This window comes from Balaenoptera ricei, chromosome 4 (assembly GCF_028023285.1).
Source record: "Balaenoptera ricei isolate mBalRic1 chromosome 4, mBalRic1.hap2, whole genome shotgun sequence".
NCBI classification, from domain to species: Eukaryota; Metazoa; Chordata; class Mammalia; order Artiodactyla; family Balaenopteridae; genus Balaenoptera; species Balaenoptera ricei.
In genome coordinates, this window is record NC_082642.1 from 116,052,189 (window position 1) to 116,074,940 (window position 22,752).

Here is a 22,752-nt window from a genome sequence, read left to right on the forward strand (position 1 = left end):
ATTATTGAAGCATCAAAAACACTCAGGCAAAGGCAGATTTTTTGTGAGGGCAGTAATGACATGGATCTCAAGCATGATGTTAAAGTCCCCACAGAGTGGAAAGAAAGGAAACGGTTAAGTGTCAATTCTTTTTTAAACCAGGCACTCAGATAAAACAAATACTTCTCAATTAGATAATGATGTTAAATTGGGAAAATGACAAATGAGAGCAGAAAATTAGAAAACAAAACCAGAATTACTCTAATAACATTAAAAGTAATAAAAGGAAACAAACTATGTGGGAAAAGGATGTATAAACTTACAGTTGTTGTATAAGCAGCTTCTGGATCATCTTCCAGCACTCGGGAGAGACCAAAATCAGAAACTTTGCATACTAAGTTGCTGTTGACCAATATATTCCTAGCTGCTAGATCTCGGTGAACATAACCCATATCAGAAAGGTACTTCATTCCTGATGCAATGCCTCGGAGCATACCAACCAACTGGATGACTGTGAAGTGGCCATCATGTTTCTGAAAGAGAATCACAGGTATTTACATTGATTTATTTTATTGTAGTGCGTGTGCATGCATGCATGTGTGCCTGTTTGTGTAGGTGTGTGTGGTGTACTAAATGAAATTCTTGAATTTATTTTACTGGATCCAATGAATGTAAGTATCAAGTTTATTGATCATTGACTGTGTTCATAACAAAAGATAAAAATTTGTTGGAGATTTAAAGGAAAGGAAAATCTAGCTTGAAGTGATGAAGGAGGGAAAAGAAAGAAGAGAATCAACCAAATTAACTTCCAGAAAAAATGATTTCAAAAACTTTAAGTAACAAAAGGGAACTAAAATCGAGTAAGATAGTAGCAAAGACTTCCAAGAAAAAAGAATTCACTTTCCTACTTTCCGTAGTAGTGAGCTCCCAAGGCAGTAAAACCTAGGATGTGATGAAAGCTGTGTGACTGCTGGAAATATGGTGAAAAATGATCAACGAAAAAGAAAAATTTATCGCATAAACGAGTTTAGGAAAGTTGCAAGAGAATGGAAAAAAAACCCCACATGCAAACAGAAAATAACTAGATTGTCCCAATCTTTCCTTATACAGTTGACTCTGAAACAACACGGGTTTGAACTGTGAAGGTCCACTTATACCTGGAGTTTTTTCAATAAATACACAGTTGGCCTTCCTCATCTGCGGGTTCCACCAGCTGGCCGATAGTGTACAGTACTATGTTTACAGTCCTGGGTTGGTTGTATCCGAGGATGCAGAATCCACGGATACACAGGGTTCGCTATGGAACTTGAGCATCTGCGTGTTTTTGTATCTGAGGCAGGTCTTGGAACCAATCCCCCGCGGATACCCAGGGAAAACAATATAGAGCAAATATAAAGAAAGGTGTTGGCAATTGACTGAAACCAGGACTATTTTATTATAGTTCCCAGTGGGAAAATTAAAAGAAGTATGAATAACAAGCCAAGCACAGCACTGGTATGTAGTAATCAATCCCTTGACTATTTATGCCTCTCACCTTGATTTAAAAAAATATTTTTAACTGAAGTATAATTGATTTACAATATTGTGTTAGTTTCAGGTGTACAGCATAGTGATTTAGTATTTTTGCAAATTATACTCCAGTATAGGTTATTACAAGATGATGGGTATACAGTATATCCTTGTTGCTTGTCTATTTTATAAATAGTAATCTGTATATATTAATCCCATACCCTTAATTTGTCCCTCGCCCCTACACTCTCCCCATTGGTAACCACAAATTTGTTTTCTAAATAAAAATAATATACTTTTTTAAAAAGTAAAAAAAAATCCAGTTGTCATTCATACAAGATGTGTGCACCAATAAGACCAGATACAAGTAGTACAACAGTACAAATGTAGGGAAAATGAATATAAAAATAATTTAAGTTTGAAAAATAATGCATATTGTTCTACTTAGTTATTTGGAGATTGTTGTCATTAATGGGGTTATTGAGAAACATGAGATTATCAAGTTGGTTTTAAACATCAGGTAACATTTACTTATGAATGATATTAAAAATGAATATCTATTAAGAGACTAGAGGACTATATTACCTTATACAGTGTGATAAAGGCATACATAAGAGTATCTCAAAATTTGCAAAGTTAAAGCAGTTTTCATGGATATATGATTTAAAACTATAGAGTAGCTTAACACAGTGATGATTTGACCATATCACAGTGACATGGTCTCCTATACAATGATGATTCATCAGTCAGTTAAATAAATAAACTTATATTACAAACGGAATAAACTTCATCTTACTTTATCAACATACGTCCCTGATAGCTCTCTGATAATATCTCCCAACTCAAGTGCAGAGTAAGGAAAATAACACTCTTTTAAAAGAAACATTCTACAGCAAGAGTATCCATTTAAGCAGGCTCTTCTGTATAATTAATGTATAAAAGATAACCTAGCAAAGAAAATCTTTGGTGTTATTAGCTCTTTATGTTTCCCATCCATCTTCTTAGACAGTGCACAATTAGATGAAATCTGCCTCTTCTGTCATGTACCCTACCTACCTCTCCTCTATTAGGAATCTCAAAGCCTTTGAAAGCATAAATTCTTTTGGACTAGAAAGGATTACACTAATTTTAAAGAGATGGTTCTTTTATGTATTAGTAAGTGAAGTTGTCTGGTATCACAGTTCTTGTCAAGGCAGAATTTCTGTATAGTAGGAAATGTTAATGGACGATCTGAACACTAAAGAGTGCCTCAGTTTCCTTATCTGTACAATGAGAATAGTATAACCTAACTCAGAATTGTAGTGAGAATCACATACAAAACACATAGCACAGCCCATCATTTATTTTAATAATAGTCATTATTTAATAAAAACTTATAATCATATGTAGTTTTTGTCATTTTAATATTAATCAGAAAATTCTCCACTCACTTTCCTGAAAAATCAGTTGGCAACAGAAACTCCTACGTTATAAAGAGAAATAGTTACTTAACACCAGGTTGAAATTTAACTTCCTATCTTGTTCTGAGGGTGGCACAAAGCACCAAGTTATTTCTTTAAAAAAAAAAGACTATTTTTTGGAACACTTTGCTTTGAACACTTAGGTTCAAAGCAAAATTAAGAGGAAGGTACAGAGATTTCCCATATACCTTCTGCCCCCCACACATGCATAGCCTCCCCACACGATTATCAACATCCTTCACTGGAATGGTACATTTGTTACAATTGGTGAATCTGCAATGACAAATCATAATCGCCTGAAGTCCATGGTTTGAACATTAGGATTCATTCTTGGTGTTGTACATTTTATGGGTTTGGACAAATGTATAATAACATGTACTCACCATTATGTTATCACATACTGTTTATGTATAGTACCGTATATCAATAACATAGTATTTTCACTACTCTAAAATGCCTCTGTGTTCCACCTATTTATCACCCCTGCCACCCCCCTCCCCTGGCAACCACTTATGTTTTCATGGTCTCATAGTTTTGTCTTTTCCAGAATGCCATATGGTTGGAAGCACTATGCAGCCTTTTTAGATTGGCTTCTTTCACTTAGTTATATGCATTTAAGATTCCTCTATGTCTTTTCATGGCTTGAGAGCTCATTATTTTTAGTGGTGAGTAATATTCCATTGTCTTTATGTACAGTTTATTTACCCATATACTTACTGAAGGACATCTTGGTTGCTTCTAAGTTTTGGCAATTATAAATAAAGCTGCTGCAAACATCTCTGTTTATAGACTGTTTATAGCAGTTTATATAGCTGCAGGCTTTTATGTGGACATAAGTTTTTGACTCCTTTGGCTAAATATCAAGGAGGGCAAGCAATAGCTGGATCATATGGAAAGAGTATGTTTAGTTTTTGTAAGAAACTGCCTGTCTTCCAATGTGGCTGTACCATTTTGCATTCCCACCAGCAATGAAGGAGAGTTCCTGTTGCTCCACATCCTCACCAACATTTGGTGTTGTCAGTGTTACTGATTTTGGCCATTCTGATAAGAGCACAGTGGTATCTCATTTTAATTTTCATTTCCCTGATGACATAGGACGTGGAGAATCTTCATGTCCTTATTTGCTAACTGTATATCTTCTATTGTGAGGTTTCTGTTAAGGTGTTTGGCCTTTTCTTTTTCTTTCTATTGTCTTTTATTTCCTTTTAGCTTGCTTTTAAAAAAACTGAAGTATGGTTGATTTAAAATATTATATTAGTTTCAGGTATACAATGTAGTAATTCAATATTTTTATAGATTACACATACAAAGTTGTTATAAATATTGACTATGTTTCCTGTGCTGTACATTATACCCTTGTAACTTATTTATTTTATACCTAGCAGTTTGACCCATTTTTTAATTGGGTTGTTGATTTTTAATAGTTTTTGTATATTTTGGATAACAATCCTTTATCAGCTGTGTCTTTTGAAAATAGTTTCCCCAGTCTGTGGCTCCTCATTCTCTTGACATTATCTTTTACAGAATAGAAGTTTGAAATTTTAATGAAGTCCAGCTTATCAATTATTCCTTTCTTGCATTGTGTCTTTGGTGTTGTATCTAAAAAGTCATTGCCATATCCAATGTTGTCTAGGTTTTCTCCTATATTATCTTCTAGTAGTTTAATGATTTTGTGATTCACATTTAGATTTGTGATTTATTTTGAGTTAATTTTCGTGAAGGGTGTAAGGTTCTGTGTCTAGATTCATTTTTTTTTTTTTTTTTTTGCATGTGGATGTCCAGCTGTTCCAGTGCCATCTGTTGAAAAGACTATTTTTTCTCCATGGTATTACTTTTGCTCCTATGTCAAAGACCAGTTGACTATGTTCATCGTAGTCTCTCTATTCTGTTTTATTGATCCATCTGTCTATTCTTTCACTTGTACCACACTGTCTTGATTACTATAGCTTTATAATAAGTCTTGAAGTTGAGTTGTGTCAGTCCCCAACTTTAATCTTCTTCAGTACTATGTTAGCCATTCTGGGTCTTCTGTCTCTAAACTTTAGAATCAGTTGGTTAATATCATAAAATAACTCACTGAGATTTTGATTGGGATTTTATTGAAATTGTAGATCAACTTGGGAAGAACTACATCTTAATAATATTGAATCTTCCTATCCACGAACATGGAATATTTCTCCATTTATTTAGTTCTTTGATTTCATAACAGTTTTGTAGTTTTCCTCATTTAGATCTTAGACATATTTTGTTAGATTTACACCTAAGTATTTCATTTGTGGGGTGCTAATGTAAATGGTATTGTTTTTAATCTCAAATTCCACTTGCTCGTTACCGGTATGTAAGAAAGTAAATGACTTCTGTATATTAACCTTGTATCCTACAACCTTGTTATAATTGCTTATTAGTCTAGGCGTTTTTGTCAATTCTTTCAGATTTTCTACATAGATGACATGTCATCTGCAAATAAAGACTATATTCCAACTCCTCCTCCCCCAACTTCTTGTCTTACTGCATTAGGTAGTACTTCCAGTACGATATTGAAAAGAAGTAATGAGAGTGTACATCCTTGCTTGTTCCTGATCTTAGTGGGACAGCTTTAAGTTTTTCACCATTAGTATGATGTTAGCTGTAGGTTTTTTGTTACACAGTCTTTATCAAGTTTTGGACATTCTTCTCTATTCCTACTTTACTGAGAGTTTTTATCAGGAGTTGGCATTGGATTGTGTCAAATGCTTTTTTTCACCTATTGCTCTGATCATGTGATTTTTCTTTTTTAGCCATTTGATATGATGGGTAACAATTGATTTTGGAAAGTTAAACCAGTCTTGCATACTGAGGTAAATCCCACTTGGTTGTGAGGTATAATTCCTTTTTACAATGTTGGCTCTGATTTGCTAAAATTTTGCTCCAAGTTTTTTCTTAACAGCTTTATTGAGATATAATTCACATACCATATAATTTATGTTTTTAAAGTATACAATGTAATCATTTTTAGTGTATTCACAGAGTTGTGTAACCATCACCATAATCAATTTTAGAACTTTTTCATCATTCCCCCCCAAAACCCTACATTAACTAGCAGTTACTCCCCATCTCCCCCAACTCCCTCCACCATCCATAGGCAACTACTAATCAACTTTCTATCAACTACTAATCAACTTTCTATCTCTATCTCTTGCCTATTTTAGGTATTTCATATAAATGGAATTATACAATGTGTGGTCTTTTTTGACTGTCTTCTTTCACTTATTATAATGTTTCAAGGTTCATTCATGTTGTAGCATGTATCAGTATTTTAGTATTTTTAATGAAGAAAAATATTTTATTAATTTTGTTTATCTATTCATCAGTGACAGACATTAGAGTTACTTCCACTTTTTGGTTATTATGCAAGATATATATATATATATATGTTTCTTTTTTTGTTACACTGTTTTGTGTGTGTGTGTGTGTGTGTGTGTGAGAGAGAGAGAACTTTTAAGTTCTACTCTCTTAGCAAATTTCAATCATACAATTCAGTGTTAGCAACTATAGTCACCATGTTATACACTATATCCTCAGAACTTATTCATCATATAACTGATAGTTTGTACCCTTTTTACAAACCTTTGCCTATTTTCCCAACTACCCCCCCCCCCAACCCCGCCTGCTGGCAACCAGTTTTCTACTCTCTGTTTCTATGAGTTCAACTTTTTTTTTGATTCCACATGTAAATGATACCATGCAGTATTTATCTTTCTCTGACTTATTTCACTCAGCATAATGTCCCCCAGCCTCATCCACATTGTGCTAAATGGCAGGGCTTTCTTATTTTTTTAAGGCTGAATAATATTTCATTATATATATTCCAAATTTTCTTAATCCATTCACCAACAGACACTTAGGTTGTTTTCATACCTTGGCTGTTGTGAATAATGTTGCAGTGAACATGGGAGTAGATATCTCTTCAAGATAATAGTTTAGTTTCCTTTGGATATATATCCAGAAGTGAGATTGCTGGATTATATGATAGTTCTATTTATAATTTATAATTTCTTGAGGAATCTCCATACTGTTTTTCATAATGGTAGTACCAGTTTACATTCCAACCAACGTTGTACAAGGGTTCCCTTTTCTCCACAACCTTGCCAGCATTTTTACTCTTGTCTTTTAGATAACAGACATCCTTACAGGTGTGAGGTGATATTTCATTGTGGTTTTGATTTGCATTTCCCTTATGATTAGTGATGCTGAGCATCTTTTCATCTAACTGTTGGCCATTTGTATGTCTTCTTTGGAAAAATGTCTATTTAGGTCCTTTGCCCATTTAAAAATTGGATTTTTTTTTTTTTGTTATTGAGTTGTATAAATTCCTTGTACATTTCGGATATTAACCCCTTATTGGATATACGGTTTGCCAATGTTTTCTCCCATTTAATGAGAGAAACCCATATATGCATGGGTTTATTTCTGGGCTCTCTATTCTGTTCCATTGATCTATGTGTTTATTTTTATGTCAATACCATACTGTTTGATTACTATAGCTCTGTAAATAGGTTAAAATCAGGAGTGTGATGCTTCCAGGTTTGTTCTTCTTTCTGAGGACTGCATTGGCTATTTGGGGTCTGTTTACAGTTTTCAGTGTAAGATCTTTCACCTCCTTGGGTAAATTTGTTTCTAAGTATTTTCTTCTTTTTTGATAAAACTGTAAATGGGTTTTCTTCATTTCTCTTTCTGATAGTCATTGTTAGTGTATAGAGATGAAACTGATTTCTGTATATTGAGTTTGTATCCTGCAACTTTACTGAATTCATTTATTAGTTCTAAAAGTTTTTCTTTGGTGGAGTCTTTAGGGTTTGGTATATATAATATCATGTTATCTGCAAATACAGACAGTTTTTTTTTTTTCCTTCCAATTTGGATGCCTTTTACTTTTTTTATTTCTTGCCTAATTGCTCTGGCTAGGACTCCAATACTATGTTGAATAAAAGTGGCAAGAGTGGGCATCCTTGTCTTGTTCCTGATCTTAGAGGAAAAGCTTTCAGCTTTTCACTCTTGAGTATGATGTTAGCTGTGGGTTTGTCATATATGACCTTTATTATGTTGAGGTTCATTCCCTTTATTCTCATTTTGTTTAGCTTTTTTTTTTAATAATAAATGATATAGAATTTTGTCAAATGCTTTTTCTGCATCTATTGAGATGATCATATGATTTTTATCCTTCATTTTGTTAATGTGGTGTATCACATTGATTGAATTGTGGATGTTGATCATCCTTGCATCCCAGGCATAAATCCCACTTGATCATGTGTATCATCCTTTTGATATACTGTTGAGTTCAGTTTCATAATTTTTTGTTGAGGATTTTTGCATCTATGTTCATCAAGGATATTGGCCTGTAGTTTTTTTGTTTGTTTTTTGTTTTACCTCCTGTAGTGTCCTTGGATGGCTTTGTTATTAGGGTAATGCTGGCCTTATAGAATGAGTTTGGGAGTGCTCCCTCTTTTTCTATTTTATGCAAGTTATTTTAAAATTATTTTAACTATCCTTATCACCAACATTTGAAGAGATGTGAATTAATTGCTTTCATATCAGCAACATAGCAATCATGGTTCTAATAATGATACATTGCACCATGAAAAAATGAGATTTTGGTGTTTGAAAAGAATATAAACTACTTTCTCCATTTTCTATGATGGGTCTATGCAATGTAGTATATTTATTTCTAATTCACATGGCCAAGACCTTTCTCATGGGTCCATAAGGTCAAAACTATTTTTTATAAGAGAACTAAGACATGCATCTGCCTTTTTTTCACTTTGTTGATATTTTCACTAGTGGTACAAAACTCTGGTGGGTAAAAGTTCAGGAGTCTTAACACAAATCAAGGTAATAGCACCAAATTAACCTATACTAGTATTCTCATATTCGTCTCTGCTACATGAACAACAAGAACAAAAATAGTCTTATATAAGAATGTACTTGGTGAAGCAGTAAAACTCATTGATTTTGTTAAATGTTGATCCTTGATTACACATTCTCAGGATGAACATCTGTGGGGCATAGAAGAAAACAGGATTGGGCAGAAACAGAAGTTAAAAAATAGTAGTGCATTCACAACATAGGCCTTGGAATATCCCATGGAATGTTCTGGATCTGGAGTAACTCTTCAGAGTTGGTCTAAATTGAGGAAAAGGGTCTGGGCCCTTATATTCCCACATCAATTAATTATTGGAGGCAGGCTACCCCTGTAAAGGTGTCATGGCTTTGGGTGAGATGGCTTTTTCTAGCCAAAACCATTTTCCAGAAAGGGGCTCAGCTAAGAACTATCAGCTTCCAAATTTCCGGAGACCATAGGAATAAGGGAGTTGACCCTAAGAGTTCTCCTCAATAAAGTTCCTTCATGCAAATATTCTTTTAAGAATCTGCTTCCCAGGGAACCCAACCTGTGACAATTTATCTATCTATCTATCTATCTATCTATCTATCTATCTATCTATCTATCTGCTGTTTATAGAATGTGTACTTGATTAAAGAGAATCTCCCAAAATAGTTGTATATTCTTTTGGGAACTCATAAACCTCAATTGTTGCCACAGTCTTATAGGGAAAAAATATCTAACATTCCTTAAACACTATACACCAATCGCAGTTATAAGCTCATTAGAGGTATTATCTCATTTAATCCTTGAAACAACTCTGCTATAAGGGTAGTTACTGTCTACATCTTATAGATGGTCAAACTTAAGGAGAAACAGATTTAATAACCTAGTAGATAGTGAAGTCAGGATTTGAATCCAGGTAGTCTAATTCCAGAGCTTGTATTACTAATTGGAGTTACCTGGAAAATTGTTGGTCCCAAGTGTGCCATAATGACCCAGTCTGGGCTAGTTTAGGCAGCGTAATTTAACTTAATAAAGCAAGGTATGAAAGAGCTCTTAGACCATTAAACCAAAATAAACAAAGAACAATCCACATAAACCAACAAATGAGGATCTATTTATCCATGACTGGCTGAAAGGAATAACCCCGCTTATTTATACATGAGGTATAGCAAAAATCTGTTTCTCTACAAGTGATGCAACTCTCTCCTTCAAACAAAATCTATATTCCTTTTTCTAGTCCTTGTCAACATAAGCCTCCTCAAGTGTAGTTCAGGATATATTGGTTTTCTTGAATATGGTGGATGGTTAATAGATAGTGACTGAATTAAATAACCTTTGATACTATCTTGTAGTGCACTGGTTGCTATTACTACATTATTCCTATTGCCTTGTATAAAAAAGAATGTTTTCTTTTTTTTAAGGTGGGATGCTGGTTTTCTTCCTTTTATGTAGCCGTTCTATCACAGCATCCACTATACTGCCATGCCTTGTGTCAGCACTCAGTAAATATTAATTCAAGTTGAATTGAATTGTTTATGAGGGGAGGAGAAAAATGTGAGAGTGCTGAGATTTAATATATTTGGGCTGCCTTCTAGAGATTAATCAAAAAGAAACTATGAATTTTTAAATGACATACGGTTTTTTCCCAGGAAGGCAGATTCAAATAAAAGAGAGCGAATGTGGCATATTTACACACTGCATCTCAGAGCTTAGTAGCTGGAATTCAGTTTGTCTTCATTCTTCTTTTTCTTTGCTTTCTCAGACCGACTGTTAAGAAACATGGAGCTTAACCTCTAAGTGACAGAGAGGGTGAGCCTGATTGGAAGGTGGTTTCCGAAAGCTTCACATAATAATATCTGCTACCTCTGACAACTGCAGAGCTCCACACAACCTCCTCTCAGGCCCTGGAGCACAACATCTCCCAGATCTGAGCAGTCACTGGCATGTCACATTGTCTCCACAGTAATGAAAGCTCTGGACGATGGTTTTCAAAACCCTACCTTGTGGGTTGTGCCCCACAGACACTTTAAGCCTCTCAGTGTCCATTCATCCTAGGGTGAGCTCAAGTACTTAGTCTGTGCTTAGTGCAAATGTGCTATGTTGTCCTGAAGTCATCATATTATTGTCTAACAACGTTTCTTTTTTATTTTTAAGGATTTATTTACTATTTATTTATTTTATTTATTTTTGGCTGCGTCAGGTCTTAGTTGCGGCTCATGGTCTCTTTGTTGCAGCGCGCGGGCTTCTCTCTAGTTGTGGCGTGCGGGTTTTTTCTTCTCTAGTTGTGGCACGCAGGCTCCAGGGTGCATGGGCTCTGTAGTTGTGGTGCGTGGGCTCCACAGCATGTGGGCTCTGTAGTTTGCGGCACACAGGCTCTCTAGTTGAGGCTCGCGAGCTCAGAAGTTGTGGCGCGCGGGCTCAGTTGCCCCACGGCATGTGGGATCTTAGTTCCCTGACCAGGGATCACATCTGCGTCCCCTGCATTGGAAGGCGGATTCTTTACCACTGGGCCGCCAGGGAAGTCCCACAACGTTTTTTTTTAAAAAACAAATATAGTCAATGTTTTGAAAATACAAATATCACCCTGTCAATCATTTGCTTAAAATCCTTCAAAGACCTTCAAAGACAGAATAAAGTATAGTATTCAATACAAAGACATGACCTTTGCTGAAAGAATGAACTTGGGGTTTCAGCAAGGACCTCCAGGAGATGTGATGCTTATCATGAAAAACTTAGGTGGCAAAAGACTAGAAGGGCATTCCTGGAAGAGGCAACCGCAAAAGCAAAGCATATTAGACAATAAATAACATGTTGTAGGGGTGAATTAAACACCAAAAAATTGAATCAGAATAGGATGTGAGACTAGATATAAAAGGGTGGCATGGTGGTTGCCAGGGGCTGCGGGCGAGGCGGGATACGGGGAGTTACTCATCAATGGGCATAAAGTTTTAGTTAAGCAAGATGAATAAGCTCTAGAGAGCTGCTGTACAACACTGTACCTATAGTGAACAATACTATATTGTACACTTAAAAATTTGTCAAGAGAGTAGATCTCACGTCAAGTATAATTACCAGAATAAAATAAAATGAAAAAAAAAATTTATTTGGATTCACAAGTTCATGTAAAAAATGCAAACTCATCTAGGGGAATTAAAATAGTATTTGTGAATCACATATTAGTATGAATTAGTCTAACTTTATATCCAGCTGAGATCTGTGGCAATGAGAGAATGGCAGCTTAGATTAGGGTGGGGTGAAGGTCCAGGTTACAGGTGATTCTATGAAGTGGAAAAAGGCCTACTCTGGGGATGAGAGGAGAAGCCTGGGGAAGGTGTGTTACCACATGGAATTAAAAACAATAAAAGTTGAATATCTGAGGACCTGGGAAGAGGATATGAAGGGGTGGATGCCACAGAAAAATGGCATTTAAAACTTTTTTGCCCAAGACAAGGCATGTAGAGGGGGAGGAAAACACACTCTTTCTTTTTGTGAAGGAAACTACAGGCCCCCTTCCATACTGAAAGTTACATCCTTTAGCTGTAGTCTGTGTTAAAGAGGCTTTTATGGCTCTGCCTAGGGACTTAAGCAGAAGCTCTAAAAGAAATATTTATGGGAAAATGCATTCTGAGTTCTCAACCATTGATTTATAAGTGACTTTGCAGAAAACAGTCCTTGGAGGATTACTTCTACAACTTAAGCTTAAAGTTAAAATTCAGTTTTTATATGTTTCTAAATCAGTGAGTTGACCATGCTATGACTTTTAAAAATGTTCCTGAATTAGAAAAAGAAACAGCTAAGGTTATATATAGATTTGAAAAGACCAGATCATTCGATCATTCTGGTTTTAAAATAACCACTGAACAAATAAGAGTCAGTATCTCCTTTTTACTCAAGTCTTGGTTCTTGTGGCCTCCCCAATTGAAAATCTTATTATAATTTCCCGTAGAATATTTATTAAATCCTTCAAGGCTTTATTCTTTTGTAGAATCATGGATTTGGACTTAAGCTAGGCAGAGTTATATTTTTATTTATAGAAGGGAGAGGTCACCAAGAGTGGAATCAGAAATTTCAATCATTAGGACACTAAAAATGTCATTTCTAATACACCTAAAAAATTTAGGAAGAAAAGTGAATATGGATTTGTGAAACATGGCAGTTGGATTTCAAATTATATTTTAAGACCTTAAAGTGAACATGAATATATAATATAGCTTTAACTTACAAAGCTTTCTACTGAATTTGATTTTTTTTTTGCTTAGGTTTATATAAAGATAAACTACAATAGCTACTGTGTGCTGCACTTAAATAAAGTCAAGAAAATTTAAACTTTTTTTGTTTGGCATCTGGGGCAGGGTGTCACAGAGTGCCAAGATCCTGATGAAGCATCATTAGAGTGCTTCGGAATTACTGGGAAAGTTTTCGCAAAATATATCTGCTTGGGTATGCATGTGTATTTTGTAAAATCTCGGTAGGATGGCAACTGATTTCCAGCCATGGTTGAGAACCACAAGTTTTGAGTCTAAACCTAAAATCTAAATCTAAATCTAAATCTAAATCTAAATCTAAATCTAAATCTAGTTTTGTAAATCTAAAATCTCCTGTATGGTCCAAATGAGGGGTTAGGAACGACTACAGAGGAGTGCAGGAAAATGCATGGAACTTCTCTGTATATCACTATAGTTATAAATTACATACCAATTAAAAATTTTCAGTGTAAAACCTTGTATGAAAAACTAGAATGAATAGGAATATTAGAAAATACAATTTCATGGTACCAGGTGCTACAAGTGACACAGCACACATTTACAGTACCAAAATGTTTAAAGGCTATTGTAAATTGATGCTCTAACTCCTAATTTAAGCATAAAAAGTTCAGCCATTTATATGCTTTGTTCCAACTACACTATGCTTTCATATATTTGGATGTTTATTGTCACATTATTTTTAGAATAGTCTTTGGCATTAAGCTGGCACAGGCGTGATAGTAATAACATTCATCGACATGAAGTTTCACATATTTTCTTCTGAAAAACATGTAATTAAAGGGATGTAATTCAACTGTGACTTTTATGGTTTAAAAACAGATATTGGTGGATAAACGTAATTCACTTTTTTTCCACTATTGAATATAAAATGAACGTGATGTGGTTTAATTGTGCTCTTATACCCCAGCACAAACATAACTACACAAAACACAATTTACAAGAAAAGTGTGCTAATAAAACACAGCTCTCATTATTAATATATAAGTAGCATAAGGTAAAATGTCATCTTTACTAGATTTATAATTTGAGTACATAAATATTTAAAAGATCCCTTTAATTTTTTAAATTAATATTTGCTTTGCATTTGTTCAAGGAAAATCTTCAAATGACACACATTGCTTTTGAAATGCTGATATGCACTTATATGTATTATTTAAATACTCATATTTGTGAGGTATATCCAGATTTTTTTTAATGGTGAAAATTAAAAATATTTTTAGCCACTAGAAAAAACAGACCAAGAAGTAACAGAAAAACAATTTTAAAACTCTTAGTGACATCTTCTGAAATATATTATAATAATAATAGATAACATTATGGAGACCTTAATATGTGCCAGACATTATCTAGGAGTTTTAGGTCTATTAGTTATTCACTACAATAAAGTCACAATGATTATAGGAAGTAGTTATTGCCTATTCTTGACCTTGTTTTGTGGACGCCAGGCATCCTTGAATATTCTCTTTTGCTTAAACGCTTTATCCAAACCCCCAGCAAATCCCATTGGCTCTATGTTCAAAATACATCACAGAATCTACCATTTTCCATTAGCTCAACCGCAACTATCCTAATCTAAGCCACCATCATCTCCTTACCTGGCTTATTGCAAAAGCCTCCTGATTTCCCTGCATCCATCTGTACCTCACTGTAGTCTCTTCTCAATACAACAACCAGAGCAATCCTTTTAAAACATAATCAGATTATGTTGTGCCTCTCCTCCAAACCCTACAATGGCTTTCTGTCTTACCCAGAGAAAACTCAAAGTCATTTCAGTGGCCTACAAGATCCTATCTCAGTGGTTTTCCAACCTGGATGCATACTGGACTCAAATGAGGGAACTTTTAATAAATATTGATGCATGTGTCCCACCCCAAGAAATTCTGCTTTAATTCATGTGGGGTGCAGTCTGGAACCTGGGATTGTTAAAAGCTCTCTAAACTGAATGATTATAATGTGCAGCCAAGGTTGAGAACCATTTCCCTCTAAGATTTGATCCCCTTTCTGCCTCCATCCACTCTCTGACTTCAGCTCCTACTGTCCTTCCCCTTGCATACTCCATTCTAGCCATAATGATAGGGTGACTGCTATATTTTATCATCCCTACTGCAGAGTAAAAGGGTCATTATTAATAATTATGAAGAGATAATAGGCATGACTTAGCACTGATCTAGGAAAAACAAGCATATAGTCATTGAGCATAAAGACTTAATTTGCTGTTCTACAGGTATAAAGTGCTCTCACCTCAGGGCACTGGCACTTTCTGTTTTTACTCTCTGGGTTCTTTTCCCCCTGGTACCCACTTGGTTTGTTCCCTCACCTTCTTCCCATCTTTACTCACATGCTTCTTTTCAGTGAGACCTTCCCTGTCCACTCAACTTAATATCGAAACCCAATCTCACTTCCACTTCTACTTCTCCCGTTTTATTCTTCTCTACTGTCTGATGTACCATATACTTTGTTGAATTCTTTATTTCTCTTCCCACTAGATTTTTAATTTCTATTTTGATTGCTTCTGTATTCCAAGCTCCAGAATAGTGCCTGGCCTACTATAGTTTGTCAACACATATGTGTGCAAAAAATAAATGAGTGATGAATGATTTATCAGCCGTTTAACACTGGGCCAGTTACCTAATTTGCTTTGCATCAGTTTCCTCACTGGTAAAGAGGGGATAATAGTAACACCTACCTCATAACGTGGTTGTAAGCACTAGGTGTTTACCTAGTGCTTACCATGCTTAAGGCATGGGATTGGAATAATGCCTGACTCAGAGAGAGCACACATAAATGTTAGCTACATTAGTTAATTAAAGATACTCATCTTCATTTTTACTTTAGCTACTGACTCCTAGACCACACCTGAAAATTGTCATCCCTGAAATTACCTCACTTCAGAAATCCTAAATGTCAATCTAGGGTGTTGGTAAACTGACTCTCTGAAGAAAAATAAAGCAAACAAGCTCTGATGTGTAGCATTTGCCAATTTCTGTGGTGTAAATACTCCCATCATGGCCAATTTCAAGTGACAACCTATTTAACAACCAGCTCCCCAAATTCCTGACTATTTAATCAACATCTCTTACAAGCTGGTACGATCTGGCTCGAACAAACCACTGCCAATATCCTACTTTCTGGCCACGTTCTTTTCCTTAGCTCTCCCACCTTCAGACACAGCTATACTTGCTCTTCTACCTAATAAAGACTTCCAGCCCATAACGGCCTAACGGCTTCTTTATTTCTAGCCTAATGGCCTCTTTATTGTCTCCTTTGTCTAACCTGGCTTCACTGGTTGCTTACTTGAACTACCATCCCAATTCCCCTGTAGTACTCTTGTTCTATTGTACCTGTTCTACAAACAACAGCCTCTTTTATCTCCAGTCTTACATTGCGGAGGGGAGCAGTCAATTGTTCCTGCAGGAAATCACAGAAGTATGCACACCACTGCCAAAACACTCATGTTCTCCAGCATCACCTGGAAGTCAGCAGAACTAGTTAATCATTTTATTTTCTCTAGGACCAAAGATGGGGACTGACAGGAGTGGAGGAAGAGTGCCTGTAACGAATACGAATTATTGAGCCAGCGGTCCAGAAGATCCTCCTCCTGGCCACTTACATTGCATACCATTAAAATCCCTGGTAAAGACTTTTAGCTGGTTACCCTTGCAGGGGTCCTGAAAGATCTGTGTTCCTGGAGTAGAACCTGATCCTGATGGTCCTTTTTTTTTTTTTTTTTTTCTCATCAGCAATTTATCTTTTGAACTTCAGCAATTATTCTAAGCATTCACCTTCAATGAAGATTTGTCCTCAAACTCCCACATAAACTTTCCTCCTACTTTGCATAGAAATACAATAGCATGAGGTATCATTTTCTTAAATTTAATGCATGTTCCTCGTAAATCCCTCTAGATCCACAACACACAGCTCCTTCAAGTCTTGGAAAATGTGGAGGCTTCTGCTACTCAAAGTTAATCCTTCACCAGGGTCCTTGATTTTGCACCTTCCCATCTCCTGAGATATTTTGCCTTACCAGTTTAACAGTATTTTCTTTGATTTCCTAGCCCTCAGTGTATAAATTGTCTAAACTATTTTCTATCTTAAAAAATACCCTTGATTTTTCTTTTGGTCTACTAGCATCTGATTTACCTCTTGCCTTGCCATCTCACCCACTTTTCCCCTAAAAATTGGTCTCCACCTGCCAATTCTATTTATATTTCGGTCTCATTTTGCCCTCTACAGTCTGGCTTCTGCCTGGGACCAACCCATTAAAAGTTCTCTTGTTGAGATCTTGGAGGGCCTCTTAAGTGCTAAATGCCATAGATGTCTAGTCTCTGCCTTAGTCATAGATATCATATAGATGTCATAGTCTCTGTCTTCCAGAATTTCTCTGCTGCACTTAATACAACTGCTTGTTTGCTCCTGCCTGAAATGCTCTCTTCTCTTAGGTTTGGGATGCCATGGCCTCCTCTCCCTCCTTGCTTGTCTTTCACCTCTCGTGGATGGAGATGCCATCCATGCCGCTTCCTCAGGTTGGTATGCCACAGAGTTCCAACCTTGTTCAATTCCTTTCCTTTGTCTAACATTTCTTCCTGGAAAATATCACGGTTTGGGTTTAATAACCACTTTTATTCTACCAACTCCCAAATCTTTAACTTTAGTCAAGATTTTCCTGTTGAGTTTCAGATATATCTTTCTAATTTTGTCTGGACACTTTCACCGCATGTTCCATAGGCATCTCAAAGGTAACAAGACCCAAATTAAACTCATCATCTTCTCCCAATTACCAGCCCATCCTTTTCCTCCTCTGTATCTTTATCTCAGTTGGTAGCACTACCTTCCACATATTCCTCTTGCCCTCAAACATCCTTTCCTGAGTGTGCTTTTGGCTATGGTTTCCTTACTCAATCTGATTCTGTTGGCAGTTTCCTTACACAACCTGATTCTGTTTGCTTTTGTCTTTACTAATTTCTCCAATTTTTTTCTTGTTATTATTTCTGGATGACACTTTCTCGCTTGCTTATGTGATTGTGCTTTATAAGTAATGTATGTATATATTTTTCTCTTATGTCAAAGGTTTTGAGATGGGAGCAGTAGGTTGCAGCATGAACACAATATACCTTCTAGAACTGAAACCAGTGGTATTGTATTTTTGTATAACTGAGTTTTGTGATATAATAAACAAATCCACATTCAACAAATGTTATAAAATAAAGGAATAAATTGTTTGTGCTTGACACATGAGATCTCGAATTTTTAAAGTAATTTATAACTAGTTTTATTTGGATTGCTAGTTAATATTGCTATAAAAATGGAGGTCCAAAGATTTAGGGATAAGCAGTTGCCAGGTAAGTGCCGCCACAAAAAGTGTTGATGAAATCCATATGTATAGATGGAGAGAGACTGTACAGGGATAATGGTCAAGACTGCATTCATTCACACTAGTGTATTTCCTTGGAAAAGTTAGGAAAACCTGCACATCAGTGAGGTCCTATCTTCTGGGCAGTTAGCCTGATGCTCTGCTTGCTAAGTCAGGTTGCATTTTATTTTAAAATTTAAAACACATACATACTTATATACCTACCCACTCCCCTTTTCCACACGTACGTGCACATATACACACACATACACACTTACACACAAACATACTTACTTAACCACGCCACCCTCTCCCTGCTAATATATATCCGGAGGAATGTCCACAAGGATCCAAACAGTAGATTTATGAATTTGGTGCAATATCACAGCCAGCCAACCACTGCCGCTGGCACTAGATTGTAATCTTGTACTTCGTTTGCTACCACTCCGTCATATAAAACAGTGAATTGAAGTGATTTTCAAGTAGTGTGGGAGACTGAGGGAAATCTTTTCCGGCTCCAGTAAGCACAGAACGCTATTAATGTGCCATGGATGGCTCCCCTACTGTGCCGTGCACTTAGCCACTTCCTCCTCTCTGTGCTAACAGAAGCTGCGATTATCAAATTCTAAAGCAGGAGTTTGAAAAATGACTTCGTTTTTCAGAATTTGTGGGATATATATATTTATATATTTTATTTCTGCTTGCCGTGGGGAGTTGAATATCTGCTATTGACATAAAGTTTATAAAGCACTTTGAGCTTCTGGGATATAAGAGATACAATTACAAAGAAAGTAAGAATCCTATAGAAGAGTAAAAAGGGAGTATTGGCCCTATGTTTTTTTTATCCCATTCATATGATTTCTATTTTAATAGAAATTCTATGTGAGGAGGGGACCCAAGACCCCATGGGGAGATGGTAGTGGACTTATAAGAAGTAATAAGTAATTTAATAAAAAGATAGAATTCAAAGTGTATGAGAACATGGTTTTTGGATTCAGAGACTTGAGTTTCAGTCCTCTCTCCACCCTTTACAATGTGTCAGGTATTATTCTATATGCTTTACAATAATCAACTCAATCCTTATAACAATTGTACGAGGTGGATACAGTTAATATTCCCACTTTACAGATGAGTAAACAGAGGCACGGAGAAGTTAGTCACTTGCTCAAGTCATAAGGTCACACAGCAGCAGAGCCAAGATGAACTGAGATAATATATGTTAAGATTCTCATAGTATTAGTAGTGGTAGCCACCATTATTTGAACATTTATTCTTTCCCAGATTGTATTGTGTCTAACCTACATGGTGCATAAGAGCTGAAAAATATTAGTTTTTAAATCTTAGGTCATGAAACATACCACTTATAAACATGTAGTAGGATGTTTATAAGTAAATATTTTACTTATAACATATTATCTTTTCTTTATAACATGTTTTAATTGATTGATGATTCAGCAGGATAAAAAGTATATCTGAAGCTAACATCTCTCTCCTAATTTGCTTGTGGCAGTCATTTGATCCATTTTTCAGCAGCAATTTAAATGAGCATCTGTTACATTATTTGCCATTATATTCAGCTCTAGGATATAGTGGATAAAAAATCCTATCTGAAGCGCCATTAGATAATAAGTCATTTTGATATGTAGCTGATAAAAATGAGTTTCTGGATAAACATAATGGAAGGGCATAAGTATATATGCATTTCAAGTATCATAGGTCGTCCTGAAAAATTATCCTAAAGTAATTTAGCACATTTACAGGGGAAATGGATACAAGTTATAAAATAACATTCTGAGAATGGCTACAGAAAAGAACAAATAGTTCACGTCCCTAAACACCTATGAATTTCATTTTGCCTTAAAGAGTGTACTTGGTTGAGGGTATGCATTCTGTGAAGAGTACTGCTCGATAATAACTCGACAATTTTGCTGAATTCAGCTTCTGGCATTGAATCTGGACACCAAGTCCAGTCACAGTATAAATATACTATCACTGCTAATATTGAGAGCAGTTGGAAGAAGAGGGCATGGAATCAAGAAAAATAAATGAAAATGAGATCAAGGGAGAGAGGTAAGATGCACACAGAACTTGTCCAAATAACACTGAGCAAAAAATGAAGTGAAGAAAGAATGCTTGAGATTGTTTATTCCCATAAAAAATGAAGAAAAACATATAACACATTTCAAATAGCAGAAGTCCAGCCATTTTATAAGTAAGAAAATTGGCTATGTCTCTGTAGGTAAATATATATTAAGGAATACAGTGACATGCACATATGTGACCTCTGCTGGGGATGCAAAATACTCCAGTGACTTTTAAAATATTTCTGTTTTTTCCACTATCAATGAATATTTTTGTAGCATACATTGGCTTTTTAAATGTTAAAAATATTATAAACACATTTTGAATTATAACTTCATGGTACCTTCTCAGCTGTGTTATTCTGTACCACTATATAAAACAAATGATTTTTGTATATACCATACTTTCAAGGATAAGTCACTTAAAAAGAGTGCTTTAAAAATTTTTGTTCTAAAGTAAATCTCAGCCAGAGTTTCATTTTTTCTCTTTTTGTTTTCTAAATAGTCAGCCAATGAAATTAAGAAGGACAAAGCTGATAAAATCCATTTTCTGATATGAACTTGAGTTATTATTGGTAAATATATATCAATTTAAAGGGTTCAGCATTATAGATAATGCATAAAATATCCTACTAAATAGTTAAATGTGATAAAGCAAAATGAAACTCAGTTGCTTCACACAGGCTATGTGAAGCTACTGAATTTCATTTAATCTCTTTCTTCATAACATCATTTGAAATATGTATATATTAATATGGCAAGTGAATTTATAGGAGAAATCAATGATATTATCATGTGTATATATTCCCCCCACCCTCTTAGTAACACTCTAATGTATCACAGTATCAGAGAAACACATCCTAGAGAAAATCCTGCTATTCTTCATGGAAAAATCCATGAATAGCATTACGCAAAAATTAATTTATGATAAATGTTTTAAATCTAGAACTCAGAATAGCTTATTTAAATGCCATCAGAAAAGAACACCTCACCCGTAGAAAGGAGTCTAGGGATCCATTCTCCATATATTCCACCACAATCATTACTGGTCTGCCTGCAAAGAGAGCAAGAGAACACACGAGAATTACAGCAATTACAGAAATATGTGCTGCAGTTAGAGATTTCCAGCTGTGGCAGCTAAATTATTTGTATTTTATTAATAGGAACTTCATTTTCCAACATGCTTCTATAAACACATTAAACATACACATTTCTCCATTTCTTTATAGCATGATTTCCTTTGAGTTCATAAAAAGAACACGGATTACAATATGAATTACTAAGTAATTAAGCATTTCCTTTTCTAAAGCCCTGCAATCACTTGTTCAGATTATGCTCTTTTTGTCCTGAGCTTTTCCTTAAAAGGCAATCAACAAGCTAAAGTCAGGGTTTAAGCAGTTACTGTAGCTGCTTTGGCAGTTGTGGTACTTCTCCTCCAGTGATGCAGTAATTATGGCTGAATTACTTTAGACCAGGCATTTCTGAAATATTCTTAAGGCAAAGCAGAAAGGAGAAATTCATGAATTCTCTTTAAGAAATTATAAACCATCAGTCATAGTCTACTTTTAAGGGCTTTTAAGTAGAAAAAGTCAGTAGATTGATGAATGCTACAAAGTTGGTGAGACCTGTAGTAGTTCTTGATCATCTCTTTATTGGACATAGATTAGATCAACAGAACAATGAAGGCAGTACATGAAAAATAAGTAACTCTGATTTCATAGTCTAGTGCAGAAGCTAAAATCAGAAACTGAACATCATTTATTTCTTTTTTATCATATCTATTTGCAATTGCTACAGTTCCCAATACACCTCTATTAGGTAGAATATTTGACATAAGTAACTGATTTGTTCCAAAGAAAAGAATCTATTTGTTCTGCTCAATTGCCCGATTTTAAAAGATAAAGTCACTTTAGGGAGGGAAAATGATATTTACCTGAAATAAACATGTATGACATATTTACTTTATACTTCTCGCTTCTCACTGGAATTTTTAGCAATTCAATCTGCACTGTGCACAGAGTTTTTCCTCATGAGCACAAAGAATATCTGAAAAGAAATTATGTGCACCAATGACGGAAATATTAGATCTCATATTGTAATTCATGTCCCTTTTATGAACCCAAAGCCTTGAGGGTTACAAAGGGTGACTGGAACAAATTAGTACAAAGTCTGCAAATACTAGATTTTACACTTGAATCTGTATTTTAAAGAAAGATGTGCTAAAGGTTAAATGTAGCAATAAAGT

General features: G+C 35.3%; 1 protein-coding gene across 2 annotated transcripts in view; it reads right to left on the reverse strand.

Moving 5' to 3' along the window:
* EPHA6 (EPH receptor A6) overlaps window positions 1-22,752 on the reverse strand; it is an 853,164-nt gene that overhangs the window by 107,811 nt on the left and 722,601 nt on the right. For both annotated transcript variants that reach the window (XM_059921344.1, XM_059921343.1), the window contains 2 exons: window positions 21,500-21,561; window positions 303-512 (listed from right to left, as the gene is read on the reverse strand). In XM_059921344.1, coding sequence (XP_059777327.1) covers window positions 303-512; window positions 21,500-21,561 — 272 coding nt within the window. The remainder of the gene's footprint in view (window positions 1-302; window positions 513-21,499; window positions 21,562-22,752) is intronic.